Genomic DNA, 25,300 nt, shown 5'->3' on the forward strand with positions numbered 1-25,300 from the left:
AGGAGGATATATTTTTGGGAATACGGTCATATTGGACACGTATCACTTAACGTACACGTGTAACTTAATAACACAATTCAACTGTACAAATATAGAAACGAGCAACTAAGTACAATTAAATTTTCCTTTGAAAAACTATAGCAAAATATTTGTTATTTTGGTAGAACAAAAGCTGTTTGTTTAACTGGTTTAGAATTTGTATAACGCTTGACGCATTAACTATAAAAAATTAAAAAGAAAAACAACTTAATTAATGCTTGGCGCGAATTATCTCCCAGAAGATTTAGGCCGAACTTCTCTTCGAATTTGTGTCTTGTCCCCTTCTGATTTTCCCTACAAATTGGCAGAGGCGACCTACATATTTTATGCCGATTCACAACGGAAGCTGATGCAAGGAAGATCTATTTCCACTGAGAAGCTTTTCATAGTAGCAATACGCTTGGAGTGTATGCTAAATCACTGCCGAGGGGCGACCGCGCTTGTACATATTTTTTGTTTTTTCTTTTCTGTTTAAAAACTTGTTCCAAATGTTTGATGTTGCTTTGGCCGGCCCTTGAACTCATTACCTTCGGTGTGGTATGCGAAGTACGCTCCCACCACAACACGGCGGCCACTTTTTATTAATAAGTGGTTTGAGGTTTTTGCAGGTACACGGTAAAAAGTTTGAGACATGTGATCAAATCAAATTTTGTTTAAATATAGATTATAACGGTCTTCCTGAAAGTGACTGCATTGAACTGGGTTTCAATTTGAAACTGGACAAGTCTAACCTTAAAGTTACAAAAAAAAAAATAAAAATAGTGGGCGCTTCCCCGAAACCCTTTCATTCAGTAACTAGTGATACACATTTCTGGTTCGGAACGAGACCTAATTGCCAAATAAGTACAAGTTCGGTACTAACAAAATTTTATTCTGCAATAAAATCGTATTTAATTTGAGAAATATGTTTTCTACAAAAAAACTGCTACCAGCTTATAGTAACTTCGACTATGCGTATGATTTCTTTTCCAAAACTTTCCCACTGGCTCGGAGGTATCGATAAATGCTCTAATATCGCACTAGAAGCGGCATGTAGAGTTTCCAAATGTACTAGAAACGCGCCAGCCTTGAACCAGAGATTTTACCTACAGCGTTGCTCTACCTACTGTGTAAGAGATCATTTCATAACACCTTATATGTATAACAAATTTTTTGAAAAAGATTCGATAACGTAAAGCAGTTTTCACAAATAAAATTTGTTATTTTTGAATTTTCAGTATCAAATTTAAACTCTTAGGATAAGTTTTAAAATCACACGTTTCTATTTAAGTTTCCCATTTTGGATTTTTGAAATCTTTTGTTTCAAATCTAGAAGTGATTACAAGTTTGTATTTTGGTTTTTGCAAAACTTTTTTTGTTTTGTTTCAAAACAATTTTAATAAGTTTAAAATTATTCTTTAAACAAGTTTAAATAGAAATTGAATAAAACTAAAAAAGATAATATTAAATTGAGAGGCTTCTTATTTAGTAGCAAAATGTTTCAAAAAGTGTTTAAAAATTTAGGCTCAGATTTCTAACAGTGCACTTGCACCCGAAAATTTCATCAGCTTCACCATTTTATACGAGTATAAATAGCGCCCACAAAACTTTTCTTGCTTTAGTTATTTTAGTTACTTCGCAAGCATCGAAAAGAATCAGAAATAAAAATGAATTTCTACAAATATTTAGCGATACTGGTTGTCGTACTAAGCGGTCTTATAACCCATATAAATTCGCAAACTGGCGAGTATATTGTAACAGTATTTTTTGATAAAGTATTTGCATCCGTTGGTTCATTAGTTACTTTGAAAATAGTAATCACAGCTGGTAAACGCTGGAAGGAAATAGAAGCAAAGTATATAAAGGTTATAAGTGGTAAACGAGGTGGCCAACCATGGCGCTTTGTAGAGGATGTAATTTTTCCAAGTAAAGAATGCAATCAAGAAATAGTTGCAGTTAAACTGGAGGAAGCCTTTAGCAGGAATAAAGGAATGGACACAATACCACTTTGCGATTGTGAACTTAAGCCTGGCGTGACGATGGAAATTAGAGAAAAGGTCTCACAAGAGGGAATGGAGTTTCCGATGTACGTAAAACGAGACGACGTAACTATAGTAGAACCAAAGTATTGTTCGGATTTTCCCAAAAAAAAAGATGATATGTATTGTGTTGCAGGTGTGAGTCTTTGGGAAGTAACTGTTGGAACACCGGGCATCATGGATAGGCAACTTTGTGCGGTGGGACTAGTTCCGGAATTGTTTATAAAAGTAAATCATCCACAGGTTTACGCTTTCATAAAAGATTTGATTGATAAAAACCCTTAAGTGCTGAGTAAATTATTACTCTATCTCGGCTGAACGCCCCATTTCAGATTTATTTCATAAACGTTTTAGCTCAGATATAGGCGTTATGGAATAAAATACTGAAGGGAGGTTCCATGAGAAAGTGAACTTTGGAGCGAGAAAAATACAAAAAATTGTATTTAACCTTTAAATAATTTTCAATTTCTTTTATTCTTTTTAAAATAAAGTTCTGATTTAACCTTTTCATTAAGATTGAAATATTATGTTCTATCATACGATTTGTGTTTTAATAAACAAGAAACAGAAAAATAACTGACTCATTTTTATTTAATGAAGGTAATTTAAATACACGGTTAAAAGTTTGAGCCTAAATCTTTAACTTTTTTGTACTGCATATACGGCGAAAGAAAGTTTGGTTTAAAATCTAGATTGCACCTATTTTCGTGAAAAAAAGGTGCGCAGAACTGGGTTTCTATTTTATGTCTGAGACGTCTACATTTGTACTCAAAAAAAAAGAAGAATGAGGCCGGGACTATCTTCGGCTGTGCCGAACGGCTACAAGGATGTTGATGAAATTTGGGACACAGATAGAAAATATTTGCAGCCAGGGGATAAATTTGGCTGTATTCGAACGGTCCAACGCCTGGGGGCAGTGGTCGACCCAACAGAAGTGGAGATCGAGCATTGTAATGGGCCCATGATACGGAAGAAGTAAGTCGAAGGCAGTTCAAAAGGTTTGCTACGAGAAACCCTCGGTTCTGCAACCGGTATGAGGAGGAAGAAGCGCCGAATGGCAGGATGAAGAAGCAACGTTCGGCCGAAGGTGACATGCCTGCTTTCAAGAGGCAGAAAGGAGCCAGTCCCAGAGGCGCAAGGCAAGGCAGTCGCATAGACAAGACAAGTAGGCCCAAAGCTGTAAGACAGATGGGCCACAATAGCGAGGTAGCAACTACCTCGAAAGCTCCGAGTCAGAGAGAAGTTCCAACTAGGAAAGTAGGAGATAAGCAAAAGGGAGATAACGCTAAGACTCCGGCTTTCTCGGAGGTGACAAAGGAAGTTAACGCTAAGACTCCGGCTTTTGCCGAGAAGATGAGTGATGTGGCAAAGCAGTCACTGAATGTGGCGTTGGTTGATCGTAGCAGTCCTTTCGAACAGATGGCTACTGAAAAGTGGAGATCTGCAGAAAGGGAGCTTATTAGGTTAATGCTTAACTTGATGCGGGAACAACCAAGTAAGCCGCGAAGATGATAGCGTACGACAACATCGCGAGCTTGCGGTGGCTGGAGGTGGCAAGTCCCCACGGTACCAAAAGTTAAGGTATGGATACCATGCGTGACGAAGTCAGAGGATACACTGCGACTTCTGCAGAATCAGAATACAAACATACCGACACAGGAAGGTACTTACTGTATCTCGGCCTACGGAGGAAGGTCCGTTCTATATCTTCCAAATAAACAAGCAGGCAGAAGATATATTGTACACGTAGCTTGGAAAAATGCTCTTTGATACAGGCAAAATTTATATGCGACTCAGGAAAAGAAGTCCCGGGGATAAAAATCCTAACACCCTAGAAGTGGGCGAAGTCGAAAAGGACCTCAAAAGCCTAAGAGAAAAAGACAGGTGGTGGTAGCCGACGTCACCATGAAGGTGTTACAAGAGGACCAATAGCCAAATAGTGCTGCGAGTCGCAAAGAGGCACACCCGGTTACGACAGTTACGAGAGGCTGAAGGGGGCCTCGAATCCTCTAAACCAAATGGGTCAAGGGGAGGACGACAGCGTAACAACGAAGGTTCAGGAGAGGGACAAACAGCCCAATGGTGCTGCGTGTCCCACCATAAACCTCCAATACAGTAAAGTGGCGTCGAGCGAACTCCTCCTAACCTTTGAGGAGGGTTCCTTTGACGTGGCGCTGATCCAGCAACCGTGGCTCTCATCGGGAGGAAAGGTTTTTGGACTTAGCGCCCGCGGATTTGTCGTTTACTGCGCGCAAATGGAAGGGCGGGTTCGAGCTGTAGTAATGGTAAGGAAACAGCTGCATTCATATATGCTGCATAATTACTCTACTGAGGACCTCGTAGTGATGGCCGTTGAGAAAAGGAATAAGCAGACATTTATCCTGGCATCCTGCTACATGGCCCATTCCATCCACCGATGGAGTGCAAGAGGCTAGTACAGGACGAAGGGCGCAAAGGGCGGCTGGCCATAGGGGCGAATGCAAATGCGCACAACAATGCGTGGGGAGGAGCAGATACGAACGAGAGAGGCGAATCTCTATTTTGCTACATCCTGCATACCAATTTGCAGATAGCCAACAGGGGAAATGTCCCTACATATGTTGGTCCAACATTCAGCAATGTTCTGGATATTACATTGAGCTCCGAACGCGATATATCAAGGTATGATTTGATGGTTCTTGATAGACCATCCTTCTCCACCTTCCCCCCCCCCCCCCCCCCTATAAAGAGGGTAGAGAAGGGAGGAACCTGGGACAGCCCAAAGAGGTTGCCAATGTGGAGGAACTGGAGGAGGCTTATGAATTCCTAACAAGAATGCTTATGCCTGCGTATAACAAAGCTTGTCCTCTAAGAAGATTCAGAGGAAAGGCAAATCCGCCATGGTGGAGCAATGAGCTGAGTAAAGACAGGTAAAAGAAATGTTTAAGCTAGCAAAGACCGCGGAAAGCGAAGCGTGTCGAGACGAGTATAGGGATCTACTGAGGATCTACAAGCGTGAAATTTCCAGGGCGAAGAGAATCTCATGGAAAAGTTTCCGTACGGACATAGAGTGCTCCAGCGAAACAGCATGGTTGAAAAAAGTCGTTGCAAGGGGAAACATAGTCCAGGGACTAATAAAGAAAGAGAACGAGGAATGGTAACCGTAATAGTGAGGAATTCCTTGAGGTGCTTCTCGATATTGGGAGATGGTTTAGAAGAGCCAGCAGACAGCACTCACACTTCGATCACGGAGCGGGTACTGTCGGGCGTGGTGACCGATACCAAGATCGAATGGGCGGTGAAAACGTTTTCTAAGTTTAAATCTGCGGGCCCAGATGGTATATTCCCGGCCATGCTACAAATTTCAAGTAGAGCGGTCGTGGAATGGCTTAAAATAATATTCGATGGGTGCATAAGACTGAATCGTGTACCTCACTCTTGGAGAACTGCTCGTGTAGCTTTCCTACCGAAGGCGGGGAAGATCAGTCACGTATATCCCAAAGACTATAGACCCATTTGCTCAACGTCATTTCTGCTCAAAACCTTTGAGAGGCTGATAAATGTGTACATAAAGTCCAACGTGTATGAAAAGCTGCTCTCAACACAACATGCGTACACCAAAGGCAAGTCGGTAGACACAGCATTGCATAGGGTGGTAATAAGCATAGAGAAAGCCCTGTTGACATTAGTGACCATAAGTACACCCGTGTTATCAATTCGGGACCAATTCAAATGGCATAAATTAAAATCCCCGAGGACACAAAGATGGTTGTCACCAACAATATTCGATGCTAATGAAACAACATTGTTAGCATGTGCAAAGTATAATCCATCTGCACTATTCGGTGGAATATAGGAGGCGCATACATATAATATATCAGACGAACCATGCACACGTACGCAAAGCTGGTCCATGATTGTGTCCGGGTTGGTAAGTGTTACCAATGCGGCGCGGAATTTCCTCCGAACAGCAATAAGAACGCCACCACCTCGGAGGCAACCAGTTTTAACAGGATCACGGTCTTTAAGAAAAACGTCATAAAGATTAGGATCAAACATTTCGCTATCAAAGATGTTATCATTCTGGTAACACTACGGACTCACTTAGTCTATGTGAGGTCCTCTTGGACCGGTCAACTCAACCTAACCTAACATAACTGCCACAAACATGGGACACTGGCCAATTGGCCTGTATGCTGAGAGAATGGGGGTCCAGCATTTGCCAGAGCTGCGGCGAGGAGGGCAGCAAAGAAACAGTCGCGCACTATCTGTGTGAATGCCCGGCGCTCGCACACACTAGGTTTCAAACTATGGGCAGGTCTATACTGCCGGAACTTAAAGAAGTAGCTAAATGCTCTGTGAAAGATATCAACGAGTTCATGATTTATTTATTTCGATTGGTTCCAAGACAAATTTGCATCAAAATGACGCTCTGTGCGCTACTTCGGCTCAGAACTTGGGTATACGGGTGGCACAGAAACTGGTTGGTTACGCTATATTTTGCAACAGATTTGGCTAGGGCCACTTCAGCCTAACTTAATTTAGATGATGCTTAACCGTTTACACAGTTTTGGTATAAGAGCACAAATTGAGGCTCTATGACACCCTAATTTAAATGGGTGAAATTTTTTATTTTTTTTTCAACCAAAAAACAGCTTTTAGATAATTATTAATGGGTTTAAGCTGCTCGAATTAAGCGGTGCCCGCAGCATGTTCGTACCCAGCTCCACGTGTAAACATAAAGAGATTCGTCGGGATACACGGGTGTCACCCGATCGAAAAAGACACAACCAGATCGCCCAAGTTGCGATATGTGGACGGCTACTTACAATGTATCATATGTTCGCACGATTCGAGGTTCCTACATAGAGTTGAGGCCCTCAACGATTAGGATGTTTGCATCGCTGAAGCACTCGTAGCCGACGCCGAAAAATTATTGGAATTGAAGCAATTGTTTGGTAAGGAATGGCGAAAAAAGGACGCGGTCTACAAACCGAGCTGAAATCGAATGGAACAAGAGGAACTGTATGAATGTTGCTGTAAGTTTAAGAAGGAAGCGAATCGTATTTTCAAAAAGAATAAAAGTAGACGCAAAAAGGCGTAAGTGGAATGAGTTAGAGCTACAATCCAGCAGAATAGCGTCAGCCTTTACTAAAAAATCCGGCCGGTTACCTGGTAAAGGCCCTTAATGTGCTAACAACGAATCCTAACATAAACAAGTAAGGAAGGCTAAGTTTGGGTATAGCCGAACATTAAATACTCAGCTGAGAGCTTTGGAGAAGGAGAGGAGGGAAAATCACCATTTATAAAAATGGACCTAGGGTAACCCTGGAATGTGTTTGTATGGCATGTGTATCAAATGAAAGGTGTTAATGATTATTTAAAATGTAGTGAGCCTTAGTTCTATAGGTGGGCGCCTTTTCGAGATATCGCAATAAGGGTGGACCAGGGGTGACTCTAGAATGTGTTTGTACGATATGGGTATCAAATTAAAAGTATTAATGCGGGTTTTAAAAGGGAGTAGCCCTTAGTTGTATATGTGAAGGCGTTTTCGAAATATCGACCAAAATGTGGACCAGGGTGACCCAGAACATCTTCTGTCGGGTACCACTAATTTATTTATATATGTCATACCACGAACAGTATTCCTACCAAGATTCCAAGGGCTTTTGATTTCGCCCTGCAGAACTTTTTCATTTTCTTCTACTTAATATGGTAGGTGTCACACCCATTTTACAAAGTTTTTTCTAAAGTTATATTTTGCGTCAATAAACCAATCCAATTACCATGTTTCATCTCTTTTTTCATATTTGGTACAGAATTATGGCATTTGTTTCAATTTTCGTAATTTTCGATATCGGAAGTGGGAGTAGTCATAGTCCGATTTCGGCCATATTTTATACCAAGATAAAGTGACTTCAGATAAGTACGTGAACTAAGCTTAGTTAAGATATATCGTTTTTTGCGCAAGTTATCGTGTTAGCGGCCGAGCGGAAGGACAAACGGCTTTTGGCTACATTTCATAATATCATTCCTCTCAGATAGTTGCCAATAGAATGATTGTAACATTCAATATAAAGCACCCCACGCTTTTTACTGTGAATTAAATTATTCTGTTAAATTTTATTATAATTTTATTTTGAGGTGATTAACTATAAATGATTATTTGATCTTCTACTACTGTTATTTAACTATTTTTAATTGAAAATTATTTTCTATTTTTTAGTTCGGTTAGCTATAAAAGCGTGTTTTTTAGTTTTTTTAAACTATTATTTATTTTTATTTTTTAGTTCAAGTAATTTTAAAAGTTTTAGTCGAGAGTGATGAAACCTCGAAACGCTAGCGGTCCATGGATGAATCCACCCCACGGCACCGAAAAGGACCAAGACGCATGGAGGCTGGACGCGGTCTTTCGCCGAAATTGCCAAGGGTCGGCAGATCATTGGCATTATAGGCGTGAACAGCGCAGATGGCAGGATCCCGAAACAACAGTGGAAGTGGATCGAGGCCGCGCTCACTACGGTGGCCGTTAAGGTTAATAAAGACAACTGTGGTCCACCGCCATCTTACACCGATGCAGGGTGGTTCTAGGGCAATGTCAAGCTAATTGCCTGTGACGACGCCAGGTCGGTAAACCTCTATAGGGCCCCCGTCAGGCTGATAGGGGTGGTATATCCGGACGCGCGCCTCAAGGTAGGGGCGGCGCGTGATTGGAGCGATCCAAGAAAGCAGCATCAGAGCTGTTCACCTGCAAGAGGGCAATTGGCACCTCCTGGGGATTCTCGCCTAAGGTGACCTACTGGATTTACACCGCCATTGTGTGCCCGATCTTTAAATGCTTCAAAAGGTGCAACGGAGTTCGGAGCTCTGCATTACCGGGGCTCTCGGCTCGACTCCAGATTCCGTTACATACATACATGGATACATAGATAGATATAGGCCAAGCCAATAAAAGCGTGTTAAAAAGGGCTCCAGTATGCTCTTTCGTAGATGTGCCATGCATCCACTTCTATCATTAATAAAGGAATGCGTTTATCCCATTATGTGCAACGTTTCAAATATATGGCCATTTGGGGTGGTCATAAGTTCAATTGACCTTATGTCCATTAACCTTATGTCACCCCACCATCCCATTAATGCATTTTCATCGAGCCTTGATACGTGTGCAAATTTTCAATCAAACTTATGGCCATTCAAAGTGGTAATAAAGCCAATTGACCTTATAGCCTTTGTCCTTATGTCACCGCACCATCAGATTAATGCATTGTCATTGAGCCTTGATACGTGTGCAAAGTTTCAATCAAACTTATGGCCATTCAAAGTGGTAATAACGCCAATTGACCTTACGGCCGTTGACCATATGTCACCACACCATCACATTAATGCATTGTCATCTAGCCTTGATACGTATGCAAAGTTTCAATCAAACTTATGGCCATTCAAAGTGGTAATAACGCCAATGGACCTTTTGGCCGTTGAGGCGTATGCGAAGTTTCAATCAAACTTATGGCCATTCAAAGTGGTAATAACGCCAATTGACCTTATGGCCATTGACCTTATGTCACCACACCATCACATTAATGCATTGTCATCGAGCCTTGATACGTGTGCAAAGTTTCAATCAAATTTATGGTCATTCAAAGTGGTAATAAGGCCAATTGACCTTATGTCCGTTGACCTTATGTCACCGCACCATCACATTAATGCATCGTCATCAAGCCTTGATACGTATGCAAAGTTTCAATCAAATTTATGGCCATTCAAAATGGTAATAACGCCAATTGACCATCACCTCACATTAATGCATTGTCATCGAGCCTTGATACGTGTGCAAAGTTTCAATCAAACTTATGGCCATCCAAAGTGGTAATAAGGCCCAGGACCTTATGTCACCACACCACCACATTAATACATTGTCATTGGTCCTTGATATGTATGCAAAGTTTCAAATTAATCAGACTTCTAGAAACCGGTGAAAATTGAGCTCAAAGATTCCGTTACATACAGACCAAGCTAATAAAAGCGTGTTAAAAAAAAATTCTTTTTTGTTTAAATTTAGCCGGTTGTTTGTTTCGGTTTTCTTTTTATACTCAGTTGAGCAGAGCTCACAGAGTATATTAAGTTTGATTGGATAACGGTTGGTTGTACATATATAAAGGAATCGAGATAGATATAGACTTCCATATATCAAAATAATGAGGATCGAAAAAAAATTTGATTGAGCCATGTCCGTCCGTCCGTCCGTTAACACGATAACTTGAGTAAATTTTAAGGTATCTTGATGAAATTTGGTATGTAGGTTCCTGAGCACTCATCTCAGATCGCTATTTAAAATGAACGATGTCGGACTATAACCACGCCCACTTTTTCGATATCGAAAAATTCGAAAAACCGAAAAAGTGCGATAATTCATTACAAAAGACAGCTAAAGCGACGAAGCTTGGTGGATGAGTTGAACTTATGACGCAGAATAGAAAATTAGTAAAATTTTGGACAATGGGCGTGGCACCGCCCACTTTTAAAAGAAGGTAATTTAAAAGTTTTGCAAGCTGTAATTTGGCAGTCGTTGAAGATATCATGATGAAATTTGGCAGGAACGTTACTCCTATTACTATATGTACGCTTGATAAAAATTAGCAAAATCGGAGGAGGATCACGCCCACTTTTAAAAAAAAAATTTTTTTTTAAGTAAAATTTTTACAAAAAATTTAATATCTTTACAGTATATAAGTAAATTATGTCAACATTCAACTCCAGTAATGATATGGTGCAACAAAATACAAAAATAAAAGAAAATTTCAAAATGGGCGTGGCTCCGCCCTTTTTCATTTAATTTGTCTAGGATACTTTTAACGCCATAAGTCGAACAAAAATTAACCAATCCTTTTGAAATTTGGTAGGGGCATAGATTTTATGACGCTAACTGTTTTCTGTGAAAATGGGCGAAATCGGTTGATGCCACGCCCAGTTTTTATACACAGTCGTCCGTCTGTCCTTCCGCATGGCCGTCAACACGATAACTTGAGCAAAAATCGACATATCTTTAATGAACTTAGTTCACGTGCTTACTTGAACTCATTTTATCTTGGTATGAAAAACGAACGAAATCCGACTATGACCACGCCCACTTTTTCGATATCGAAAATTACGAAAAATGAAAAAAATGCCATAATTCTATACCAAATACGAAAAAAGGGATGAAACATGGTAAGGTAATTGGATTGTTTTATTGACGCGAAATATAACTTAAGAAAAAACTTTATAAAATGGTTGTGACACCTTCCATATTAAGTAGAAGAAAATGAAAAAGTTCTGCAGGGCGAAATAAAAAACCCTTAAAATCTTGGCAGGTATTACATATATAAATAAATTAGCGGTATCCAACAGATGATGTTCTGGGTCACCCTGGTCTACATTTTGGTCGATATCTGGAAAACGCCTTCACACCACTCCCTTTTAAAACTCTCATTAATACCTTTAATTTGATACCTATATCGTACAAACTCATTCTAGAGTCACCCCTGGTCCACCTTTATGGCGATATCTCGAAAATACGACCACCTATACAACAACCACCACTCCCTTTTAAAACTCTCATTAATACCTTTAATTTGATACCCATATCGTACAAACACATTCTAGAGTCACCCCTGGTTCACCTTTATGGCGATATTTCGAAACGGCGTCCACCTATAGAACTAAGGCCCACTCCCTTTTAAAATACTCATTAAAAAAAATAAATGTAAGGCGCGATAACCTCCGAAGAGATCTAAGGACGAGCTTCTCTTCCAATTTGCGTCGTGCTCCTCTTGATTTTTCCCTACAAATTGGCCGGACGGGACCTACATGTTTTATGCCGACTCCGAACGGCATCTGCAAGGCAGATGAGTTTTCACTGAGAGCTTTTCATGGCAGAAATACAATCGGAGCGCTTGCCAGACACTGCCGAGGGGCGACCCCGCTTAGAAAAATTTTCTTCTAATTAAAAAAATCTTATTTCTAAAATTTTGATGTTGCTTTGCCCGGGAGTTGAACCCAGGGCATACGGTGTGATAGGCGGAGCACGCTACCATCACACCACGGTGGCCGCCAAAATACTCATTAACACCTTTCGTTTGATGCCCATATTGTACAAACAAATTCTAGGGTCACCCCTGGTCCACCTTTATGGCGATATCTCGAAACGGCGTCCGCCTATGGAACTAAGGATTACTCACTTTTAAAATACTCATTAACACCTTTCTTTTGATACCCATATTGTACAAACAAATTCTAGGGTCACCCCTGGTCCACCTTTATGGCGATATCTCGAAATGGCGTCCACCTATACAACAACCACCACTCCCTTTCAAAACCCTCATTAATACCTTTAATTTGATACGCATATCGTACAAACACATTCTAGAGTCACCACTGGTCCACCTTTATGGCGATATTTCGAAACGGCGTCCACCTATAGAACTAAGGCCCACTCCCTTTTAAAATACTCACTAACACCTTTCGTTTGATACCCATATTGTACAAACAAATTCTAGGGTCACCCCTGGTCCACCTTTATGGCGATATCTCGAAACGGCGTCCACCTATGGAACTAAGGATTACTCCCTTTTAAAATACTCATTAACACCTTTCATTTGATACCCATAACGTACAAACGCATTCTAGAGTCAACCCTGATCCACCTTTATGGCTATATCCCTAAATGGCGTCCACCTATAGAACTATGGCCCACTCCCTCATAAAATACTCTTTAATGCCTTTCATTTGATACGCATGTCATACAAACACATTCCAGGGTTACCCTCGGTTCATTTTCCTACATGGTTATTTTCCCTTATGTTGCCACCATAACTCTCAACTGAGTATGTAATGTTCGGTTACACCCGAACTTAACCTTCCTTACTTGTTTATTTTGATTTCTTATTTTTGGTTTTTTTTCGCCTTTTCCGCTGCACCTCACTACGCATACAATCAGAAAAGCTTCGCTGTGTTTTCATTTCGTCTTTAGACACTGTTTACAGTTAGTTACCTCCACTAAAAATTGCTACTCTTGTGGATCGTATTTTCATCCACTTATGAAGAAGAAAATGCAAGAGAGCGCTTATTTCGTCAGACTCAATGCCGCAAGTACATACATAAGGACATATCTTCACATTTTAAGCATAGATGATACTAATAACCTCGTCAGAATGGATTTTCTCATGTTCATGAGTTTTGTTGCAGGAGCCAATATTAGCCGTGTTTTTTACATGTATTTGTTTCTACATTTGCGGGTAAAAAAGTGCTTATCCTCACCTAGGTAATGTTTAGGAGACCCTTCTAGCGACAACTAGCTACATAACATGTTGTACCGAAAAGCGGAGACACACACGTCCGTTGGTCATAGTGAATAAGCTAAAGCTGAATCGGTTGCTGTGAATAGTGGACACACACCATTTGCAGAGGTAATACATAGAGGTGAAACATAGACACATATTTCCGTTGCATCTGAGTATAATGCGTATTGAAATTTAGGGGTACTAATTTTCTGCGCAGCAATTTCAGAAGAGTTGATAAAGTTTAACGCATAGCAGTTCATATAAAGCTATTGTCACAATCGCGCGTTTTTTTTTGTTCTTGAAACTCGTTCGTTTATATGTAGATTCCAGGCTTCCGCAACCCAATTGTCAACCTCACCTACGCGAGGGGAATCTTGTTACAAATATGAGTGTATTATATACACAAAGCATTCGGGGAGTGTTTTATCGTTAATACAACAACAACAACTACTCATAGCCAAAACAAATGTCAAACTCTTCTTCTTATGCTTGGCTAGCAACAAAATTTGGAAGTTGACATTTTCATGTCAGACAGCAATGCAAACACATGCAATCTACTCATCTGACAGGCGTCGATGCTACAAATCGTATGTGTCGGGCGTATAAAAGAACATCATTTAGCATAGATAGCAGATTTTTTTATTTAATTCTTTTATTTAACAATTTATAATTTTCTCTTATAAGAAAACTTTTAATCGAAAATCAACGTTCTCCATTGTTTGGCATAATTAATGAATGCTTTTTCTTTTAGGTATTTACTTTCGATTATTTAATTTTTCATTTCTGCGTGTTCGGGAGGTGTGGACCTGAACGCCCACTAAAATTTTGCCTGCATGCATAATTCCAACTCATCATTTCAAAAATAAACACATGCTTGCTCTTTCTTAAAGATATTCTAATAACTTTTTTATAAGATGTCTATATATAGCGGGTACGTACAGGGCCGAATCAGCCAATGGGCAGTACAAATTTGCGGGGCCCATATTCACTTTCTACTTCAGTAGATCTAGATCTAAGACGCCAAGGTACAATCTACTAGAGAGCGTGGAAATGCTGGAGTGTGCTGATAAAACGTCTTGGCAAAGAAGGTGAACGTGGGAAAAACGAAGTAATTGCTGTCATGAAAGAAAAAATGTATGCCCCTTGCGAACAAGTCCTACTTTGATACTGTTAGGCAATTCAGAAAGTATGGTATAATCTCGGCGAATAATAGCCATGCTCTAGAAGTATCTTATGAAGAGCTGCTCACCCCCTATACACTTATAGCACTTTTTTGTCTTACCCTGAATCATAACAACATATACAAATTTGCACTTCAAATGTGCATAAAAAACTTTTCAAAGAACTCGCGTGTGCCGTCACATATAAATAAAATTCATATGAAAATTTTTTAATTTTCCTATGTAAGTGCAAAAGAAAAGCAATTCCATATGATGAACGAGAACTTCGGTATGAAAAACAAATTAACACTAACAAATTGACAACTAAAAATTACTCAAAATTACTCGAGCCATTTAAAGGATTGACCTCGGAATTTAAGATAAGACTTAGAAACTTGCATACGCCTTTATTTCGACAATATGTTAATGGTATTCAAAGTCATGATAAGCAGCAGATGCGTACCTTGAGATGTTCGAGATTTAGGGTCGCCAATTTAGTACTTCGCAAATATCCCGCTTCCTATGTCTTGTTCTAGTTTCGCGCTCAGTTCTACGTTGAAAATCATGAAATTCTCTGCAGGTCCAGCCGGAAGCACTCTTTCGTGATCTCAGCCATTTCTGAGTTAAGTCACGAGCAGTTGCTGACAGCAGTTTCTCGATAATCTACCTAATCCAAATTTACAACTTCTATCAGATTTACAACCCCTATTTTTCAAACCTTAATATGCATTTATAGCAAAAGGCTTAACCTTCTTATACCTGCAAAAGTAACCAACAAACTAAAATCGTATTGTTCAATATCTGTTCTTTTGACAGAAGCGAAAAACTGGAAATCGCTGTGCTACCTAAGTTAAGTGGAACTGGCTGGTCAATAAAAACGTTTCATAGGCTGAATATGCCCAGTGTTAACAGAATTTGTTTGACAACCAAAGCGAAAACCCCAAATTAGGCACCAGGACTTATGCTGTAGAATAACTCCGTACTTTGGCAAATACTAGTAGTTTTGTAGAACCTAGCGTAATTGCTGCATCGACATCTTACGATTTAATTGTGGGTTGCATCTGCAGCTTATACGCATAGGTCCATTAGATACAAACACATTTTTCACTCTTTAAAATACTCTAGAGGAGCATGTTCTCTTTAGAAGGCCCCCCACGATGCAGGCCTTTTTACAATTGCCGATACTGTCTTGTGCATACGTTTGTATGTCTCTCTATGTTTACGCATCTACGTGATGGAATGTAGATACATACATATATACTTATAGGAACATATACATATGGGGTATTCCATCCCAATTCGACCAATTTTGAACCCGACTCTTTAGAATTGGCTGAAAGTTTTTCTTCTTTTTCTAGCTTACGAAAGACGTTTTTCAGAAGTTTTTAAAATTTTTTCATCCAACTCAAAAAAAGTTATGAATTTTTAAAAAAAAACACCGTTTTTGTTTTCAAAATGCTATAACTTTTTCAAAAATTGACCGTTTGGAATTTTTTTTTTTTTTTAATTTGTTTCTAAATGTACTTTTCGGAAAAAATTCAAAAAAATTTTTAAAGTTTTTTTTTTTGTAATTTTTCAGTTTTTTGAGATTTATCGAATTTCGCCCTTTTTTTCATAAAAAACTTCAATCAATTCTGCAATTATCCCCACGAATCCTGGAGTGGGCCGAGAATTTTTTTTTTATTTAATTGAAAAAAAAAATTTTAAATTTTTTTTTGTATTTTTTCCGAAAAGTACATTTAAAAACATATTTAAAAAAAAATTATCCCAAACGGTCAATTTTTGAAAAAGTTATAGCATTTTGAAAAAAAAACACCGTTTTCCTACTCAAAATAAGTTTTAAATATTTTGAAAAAAACGGTGTTTTTTCAAAATGCTATAACTTTTTCAAAAATTGACCGTTTGGGATCATTTTTTTAAATATGTTTTTAAATGTACTTTTCGGAAGAAATACAAAAAAAAATTTAAGTTTTTTTTTTTTCAATTAAATAAAAAAACAAACAAAATTCTCGGCCCACTCCGGGATTAGTGGGGATGATTGCAGAATTGATTGAAGTTTTTTATGAGAAAAAAAAGGGCGAAATTCGAAAAATCTCGAAAAACTGAAAAATTACAAAACAAAAACTTTAAAAATTTTTTTGAATTTTTTCCGAAAAGTACATTTAAAAACAAATTTTTTTAAAAAAAAAGTTCCCAAACGGTAAATTTTTTAAAAAGTTATAGCATTTTGAAAACAAAAACGGTGTTTTTTTTAAATTCATAACTTTTTTTGAGTTGGATGAATAAATTTGAAAAACTTCTGAAAAACGTCTTTCGTAAGCTAGAAAAAGAAGAAAAACTTTCAGCCAATTCTAAAGGGTCGGGTTCAAAATTGGGATGGAATACCCCATATATATTTAAACAAGATTTTTAGCCTAACCTGCTCAGCGTCACAATTATTAAGTTGGAAATGTTGATAGGCATGCGGTTTATGGAAAAGCGCTGTCGCCGCCGTATCTGGTGCGTCCATGCCAATACCAGAGCTGCTACCCGTCGATGAGCTTGTTTCGGCCTTAACATCTGCATCTTCATTACATAAATTTCCCGAGGCCGTACTATCATTGTCTTGGCAAGGTGTTAGCGGATGAGAAAAGGTGACCGGCGTCGAAGTGCCATTTGTGGTGCAGAGTAACGGATAGCTGGATGATTCGTCATCTGGCAAGAATGTCGACACCGATGGTGATTCTACAAGCATTGATGGTAACTCCACACCAAGCAATGTAGGATCGGTAGATATACCCATTTTGCTCATTGCTAACGTGACACCAGACTGTGAGTGTTTATGCGATGATTGTATAGATAAATATTTTTTATAAAAGTATTTTTTTGTCGAATTTCAATATGAATAAATAAATTAAAATTTGCCGTTTTGCACAAACTTGCTAATTAATCATTGCTTAATTGAGTGTGAATATGAACGGAAAAGCAGAAAATTTTCCCAACACCAAACTCGCCTGCAAAATATCTCGTCACAAACTGAATTCTCTTTGCTTGCGCACAAATTTGAGTATAGAATGTGGAACCCAATTGGATGAACAAATGAACCAAATCAGTGAAATTGTTTATTTTTATTATTTACGTAAACGTAATTGAAGCTTTGCAGTACGCTAAAACAGTCGACCACATATGCAGGTATTACATCGACCACAAACGTTCATACTGTGTGAGAACTTTTAAGATGGTTGCGTCGAACTTCAAACTGGGAAAACTCTTGCCTGACAAGGTATTTGTGAAGATTTAGGACGGCTGAATTGCTTCGCGTAAATTTTAAATACATTGGGTTGCACTTACCGGTCAATGAAGAAATTAATTCCAAAAAGACAACTATGGCTTCTATACAACTCTTTGTTCTTGTCATATATTAACTATTTGAATCCAATATGGAATGTTTGCTAAGAGCAACTTATAAATGAATTACAAAGAACACAAAATAAAGTAATTAAAAACATTTTAAATTTACCGCGGAGAACATCAAGTGAGCTGTTATATTGTAATAAGCTAGATATTCGCAAATATTTCATCTCTCAGATGCTAATAGCGTTCTACAAAATAAAAAATAATTTAATTAAACATAATTTGAACTTCCAAGAAGAACAAATCCCAGAATATGCCCTTAGAACTCGAACAAATATCAAACCACGTCTTTTTCGAACAGAAAGATGTGCAAAATCAATAAAACACTATGGCGTAAAATTATTCAAGAAACTTCCAAATGAAGTTAAAAATGCAAGAAATCTGCAAAGCTTTAAAACTGAAGTCAAACGCCTACTTCTTGCAAACTATAATTTTAATATTCAGCTGTAAAATGTAATTTTCCTCTTATTTTTACTGATATACGGAAATGGTATTTAAATCATACATTAGTTTTAATACGTTATTTCACTTTTCTTTTTAATTTATTTTTATTTTATTTTTCCTCATATCCTCATAAATATTGATGGCAAATAGTTTTACATAAGGGATAAGCTATCTTCTGCCGCAAAAACATTGTTTTTTTTTTTTGAGAAAATTGTTGTAAAGAAAATCAAATTTTGTTGTCAATAAAGAAAAAAAATCACATAGACTGAATGTGTCTATAATGTTGACAGAATTTGTTTGACGAACAAACGGTAGAACTACAATTAGGTGCCAGGACCTATGTTATAGAATAAGTCCATCCTCTTGGCAAATAGTAGAAGTTTTCTAGGCAACTCTGCCACGTCAGCCTTGATCCGGCAAGCACAGGAAACGGCCATGGAACGAGCTCAATCGTTTTATCCTGCAGCTTGCACTTCCTACATCTGCTGTTACTGACGAGGCCAAACTTATAAGAGTGTGACGCCAGAAGGCAGTGTGCAGTTAGTATGCCCATCGTAAGCCTCTCTCTTCAGAGATATGATACGGCACTCCGCAACTAATACCCCAATCAAGAACGTGCATATTCCAACTGAGTTTGACCTTGGGTTGGTTTTTGGGATAATTAATAATATACAATTCAGCTAGAAACCCAAATTTCAGGTTGCTTAAACCACCTTAACAATGAAAGTACAAAAGTTAGCACACCACATCATCGTAATTACTTGGCAACTATGCTTAAATGTATATATGTATGTTTTGCCAGACTGTCTGATCTCACTAAAGGTCTAGGGCTCATGTATCTGTTACGCAAATTCGGTCACGGAATTTCGCAAATCCCTGAAAGAGATGGTCCAGCACTGCAGTACGAGCCTTATTGGCATAGTATTGTTTGGGGGAATCTTTTCCCTCAAGCTGCAAACATCAAGGTTCGCCTTTCGACGCGATGTATAGTGATTCAGGATCCTTACTCAGCAACGCGAGGTAGCCTTGTTCAGCGGTATGTGACCGACGGTGTAATCGACGGTATCTAAGATTTCCCCTACGAATAGATTATCGGCAGTGGGCAAAAAGTTGTGGAAATGAGAGATGGTATCAGCGTGGAAGTGGAAAAAGCCGAACGGCGGCATAGTAGCGGCGACGGTGAGACCGCTAAAGCAAAGGTGGAATGGTAGAGAGCGGGAAACTGTCCTTTTGGCAATGTAGGGCATCCTGATGGCAACATACTGGCAATTGTATGACAGCGGCAGCACTAGTTGGATAGCGGAGTGACCCCAGCGGGTGTAGACATTGGAGTGCGTATCATGGCGAAGTTGGTGATGTACACGCATCGGTACACGGTCGAAGGCAGAGCTGTGGAGATGGGGTGGTGCGGTCATTCGGACGGAGAGCCTCTCCTAACTTAAACAGGGCGAGGGAGAGACACAACTTCCTTCTCATTTCTGTTAAAGACTTAAATAGTGTACCCGGCAGACCTTGGTCTGTACGTGACTTGGTTTGCCTACAGTCAAAAACGAATTTAACTTTTTTCTAATAGGGGGCGTGGCAAGGGCCACTTTTCCAACAAAAGTTTTCCAAACCCATCCTTCAGCCGTAAGGAATGAAACAAAGAAAAAATTATCAAAATCGGAATAGCCGTTTTGAGCTTTACCGGCACTAACGCACAGCGATTAATTTCTATATGTAAAGATCTTTCGTCTTTTGTCTTCGAGGAAAGGGAGGAAATACTTTATGCACTTACCGGATTTTTTAAGCCTCGCTGCGAGACCTTGCGAGCATGGGACTTATTTCATCTTTTGAGGACTTACCCAAAAACACTTTAACGTTACCAACTTCTGGCCGCCGTATTTGAACGTCTCCGCAGGCAATCTATCAGCGCCCGCGGCCTTGTTGTTTTTTAATCTGGTTATTGCTATTCTGACTTCCTCATAATCAGGTGGGTGGACTTTAATTCCATCATCATCGATTGCGGGATCGGGTTCATCATCCCAAGGTGGTAGACCGTCGTCACTATTACGGAGAGCAGACAAGTGTTTCCTCCATAATCTAAGTACTCTCTGAACACCGTCTGCCGCCGTATTTTTTGGTAAAACTATGGTGGCGAGCGGCTCAATCTCCTCGCAGTTACGACTTTTGCCTGTGATATTTTCTTCCCGAAAAATCATCTCGCTTTCCTTCTCGCTCGCGTTAAACTTAGCCCTATAGGCAGAACCTTTTCTTTCGGCTGCAACGCGGCATTCTTCATCGTACCAGTTGTGGAGTGTATTTTTGCTCTCAGAGGGTAGGTGTGAGAGTCGAGTTGCGAAATCGTTGGCAGTCTGCTGCGTTTGCAGCCCTTCGACGTCTAGATTTCATTGTGTTTTTTATTCCTTTATGTTAGCCGCGCAGAGGCGTGCGCGTATTTTGGTTGCGACCATATAATGATCCGAGTCGATGCTAGATCCTCTTCGCACCATTTCAGCATTACATTTGGTATCAGTTATTAATTATTGCAGATAGTTTTGGCATTATTTTCCGGTTCATCTCGAACTATTTTGCGATCTTTCGAAAGCTCCGACGTTTCAGATTTGGAATCGAAGCTTTGTTACCCATCTTAATGTGCATGTCCGATTCATTTTGTTTTGTTGTATGTTTGTCGACATGAACTTTTAAAAATATATGCAATGCAAATATGATGTAGCTTACTTCAGCAATTAAATTTAATAAATTCAGCAGTCATACACTGCACAAATGCTCAGATGCAAATGTGTGTGTGGGTATACTTATTAGTGTGGGCGCCATTGTACGGACTTTTACCATGGAAATAACATTCGAGTGCTGTGTTCATAAAAAAAGAATAAAAAGTAAGACAGTATAAATTGGAGTAGGCAATCAGTCTATAATTGCTGGATGTTTTTGTTTCGCTGGGCTTTTAGTTTCATTTCCAATCATACGCTAGCCTGTTGTTCTAGCACTGGCAAGATACCCAATTCCACAAGCACTTTCACATGGGCCTATTACCATGCCCATTATCAGGTACCTTCCGTGGATATTTCTCTAGGTATTTACTTTTCAATTTGCGGGATGTTGAGAAAAAGTATACCACAAAGTCTGCAGTGTGTGACATGTTGAGAAGAAATGTACCCTAAAGTCTGCAATGTATCCCGGACGCCCTTGTTGTAAGGGCAATGGTTTGATATCTCTTCATCTACCCCGGTTTATATGTGACGCTTAACTCCTGGCATGCCAACAGGGTTATAGTAACAGCGTTCATGTACAACTGAGTATAAAAATGATACTCATACGCCATGTTGCACAAGTTTTGAATCGCATTGATTGTATGTGGTTTATTTTAGCCCCTTACCATAACGTGCTTATTTAACTATAATAACCTAACCCATATTAAAGTTGTTCGTCTTCAACCTGTCTCTGTCAACTTTCGTGATCTCTGAAACATGGAGAATGGCGAGGATGGTACCGCTACTAAAGCCTGGGAAATCAGCTAACGTAGGAGACTCATAGCGTTAAATACCTCTCCCATTGCCGGTGGCGAAGACACTTGCAGCTGTCATGCTTCCTTATTTCACCGCAAACTTTCAAAAATTACATATCGCGGCACGCCATTGACGCACAGATAACTTGTAGACTGAATCAAAAACCTCACCTTAGAACAGTACTTGTGGCGCTAGACGTATCAAAAGCTTTTGATGCAGTCAATCAAACACGCTACTGCAAAACTCCCAGTCTAAAAATATGGACTGCCAATTATCTGTGTGGTCGGCAGGCAGTTCAATGATACAGTTCAAGAACGTAACATCGAAACCCAGAATTAAACAAGAGGTGCTACAGGGTGATGTCCTATCCCTACTTTTGTTTAACTTTTACATATAGAAGCTCCCTGCCCCAACAGAAGGAGTTTCAATTTAATCTTGCGTTGTCCATGACTGCACGACAGTGGCAACAGGTTCCGGCTCTTCCATCGGCGAGCTATCCTCCTTAATCATTCCAGTTTCTTCACCTCGCGAAATCTGACACTGGTTCCGATAAAATCTTCGGCGACCTTATTTAAAACGTGTACGTGGCAAATATCGTCCATATGGGACATCGATAGCATTACGCTACCAAATATCTTCATCCAAACTATGTCGTTCGATCAGGATCTGTATTTTAGCGAGCATACAGCTACAATTGTACTTAAGTCCAGAGCTGTAACAAAATCCTGAAGTCGCTTGTCGACAACATTTCGGACAAAGATAAAGAAACGCTCATAACCACTTATAAAGCAATTGGCCGGCCGCTTGTGTTCAACGCGTCCCCAATATGTTCGCCGATCGTAAACGAAACAAACAGGCTTTGCGAAACACCGCGCTCAAAAGGCCCCACCTCCCAAGAACTTAAGAAGTTGTTGTTGTTGTTATAGCGATAAAGACACTCCCCGAAGGTATTGGGGAGTGTTATCGATGTTGATAGTCTTCTGGTACGTCCCCGTAACAAGCATCATTTAGCTACTAGCCCGACCATTTCGGGAACGATTTAATATGACCACATTGAACGTTCTAGGCCATACCGTCTGGCTCACTCTAATGTACATGCATATGCACATACTCGTGACAATATTTATGCCTCAGCTTTTGTCAAATATGAATATGATTCGTTTCAATTGTTGCTTATTTTTCATACTTCACACCGCAAAATTAACAGAAGTAGAACGTTAAATGTAAACATACATACACATATACATACTAGTCAAATAAGGATACCCAATAGGAAAAATATGCCTTTTACCGCTTTAACATCAAAGCTGATGCTTGGACTGTATTTTTTGATGATTCTCCGGGTTATTCCATTCACTTCTGCCACAAATAACAACAGGCCATCTGATCGATATATCAGGATGGGTATAAAAACTGCCTTCTATTGTGTGTTCAGTGTGGCTAGCCCATGGTATGCATTTGAGGGAAAATACTCCTGCCGAAAAGGCATCCATACCACTTATAGAAGCAGAGGAAGAAGGAAGGAGTAAGAGGAAAGTGATTTGACTTCTCTCCGGCACCCGGTATCCAAATGAATAAACAACTGGCTTTTGCTAAAGGTCAATAACAGTATTACACCAAACAATTTGTCATAACTGTAGATACAAGCTTTGCAACAGAGAAAACGACAAAGAGTGATTTACACGAGTCTCTACTAAAATAACTTCTTCAGGGTTTGCTTTATCGCCTACATTGTGTCGATAGTAAACTTAAGGTCTAATTATACATACAGTCCTTTGCGTGACAAACCAGTACATAGACCTGATTATAATTTACGTAGCGCACATAGACCATCGCTAACAAGGTCAAACACACACACACAAATAAAGTTAGTATGTAATGTATACACAAACGCAAGCAAGAAATATGTGCTAGGGTGATGCTCATTTTTCCACTCTTTGCAAGAACAATGTTAACAGCACGAAGAGTGAGAGAGTCACGCGCCTAGCACATACATGGAAATCAAAATTCAACAGACTTCCATGCAATGCAATGCACTGCGTAGTCTAATCAAGTTTGTGAGAGCAATGTTGCTGTGCCCGGCTATGCTATGCAGTTATAATTGGCCGTTAAGGAAGTCTGAAGCTGAACGGCACCTTGCAGATTTAATCCTCATTTTAGATAAAGTACGTCTTATACTGAACAAAAAAAAAAGTTACAAAAATATAAAATTACATTTTTTATATTGCCTTTTATGCTAATTACGAAACAAAAAAACGTCCCAAAAACGATTTTGATTTTAGGTCAAAGCGGCAACCGGCATCATAGCGGCCGTCTTGCATAGGCAGTATATTACCCACTATCTATATATTAATGCGTTAACAAAATTTCCATGCAATCAATTGACAGGCTGTTTCGCATACTTAGCATACGTATAATCATATAAAAGTTATATGAATCAATTCGTATTGATCAGCCGCAGTGTATAGGCCTATTTTTGTTAACAAATATTACTCTATTTGTTTATAATTAATAGAAAAATTTTTTTGTAAATTCGAACAATTCGTACAAATATCGTAATTCATTTTCGTGCACAAGCGCGCCTTCTTGGGAACAATTATCTAAGTGTTCTAATGTGAATTTCAAATTTTATGTATCGCCGCTAAATCCGAAAGCAGAAATGTTTCACCTACATACAAATATGGTTTCCCATTGTTGCCACTTACCTATAACAGCCTCTACCAAAATCCTAAAAAATTGTTCCAAAATAATTTGTAGCGTACCAAAAAACCTTAAATAGAATTAAATTTTGACCGGCCCATCTTTTGTGGCAAATTTCACTTACACGTAAATACATAAGTCTTTATTTAACAGATTCTTTGTTTTTTATTTTAGTTGTTTTCAAAAAAACATGAAATCACAAATAATGAGTTAACTTTTGTTGAAACTAACTAATTTATTTATAACAATTAATGGCAAATTTGCCCGAAAATGTTTTTGCATTTGCAGATTTAATCCTCATTTTAGATAAAGTACGTCTTATACTGAACAAAAAAAAGTTACAAAAATATAACGTTACATTTTTTATATTTGCCGTCTTCCAGTGAGTTTTACAGCTCCGGCTTACGCTCAATTCTCACGGGAATACTCTGCATCATTGAGAGACTTGAGAAGCAGATGTCGTGAAATTTTCGCACACGTGAAATGTGATAGCCATATGTGGCCGCCGTTTTTCATTTAACTCATACGGCGAAAGGTTAAGCAGCGACATCTATTTTTGTAAAATTAGGTTTATCAAAGGCAGCGTTGCCAAACTAAAAAGAAGTAATTAACAAATTATCTGCTCTCAAATTGAACCAGACTTCTATCTGGATTTATCTGGCTCAAATCGTTGTTGTTGCATTTACATGCAAAATTATTTATCTGGCTCAGGATTTTGCCACCGGATGATGGCAATTGTC

General features: G+C 39.0%; 1 protein-coding gene across 5 annotated transcripts in view; it reads right to left on the reverse strand.

Annotated features, from left to right (window-relative positions):
* LOC137239800 (amino acid transporter heavy chain SLC3A1-like) overlaps positions 1-25,300 on the reverse strand; it is a 323,462-nt gene that overhangs the window by 210,811 nt on the left and 87,351 nt on the right. Inside the window, exon 1 of one of the 5 annotated variants that reach the window (XM_067765480.1) lies at positions 16,934-17,541. The exons of 3 other annotated variants lie outside the window; for them this stretch is intronic. In XM_067765480.1, the coding sequence (XP_067621581.1) occupies positions 16,934-17,305 (372 nt within the window). In that variant the 5' untranslated portion in view covers positions 17,306-17,541. Of the gene's footprint in view, positions 1-16,933; positions 17,542-25,300 lie in introns of those variants that run through there. One more of the 5 variants, XM_067765484.1, reaches the window with a different exon arrangement.

Source organism: Eurosta solidaginis, chromosome 2, assembly GCF_040869045.1.
Source record: "Eurosta solidaginis isolate ZX-2024a chromosome 2, ASM4086904v1, whole genome shotgun sequence".
Taxonomy (NCBI): domain Eukaryota; kingdom Metazoa; phylum Arthropoda; class Insecta; order Diptera; family Tephritidae; genus Eurosta; species Eurosta solidaginis.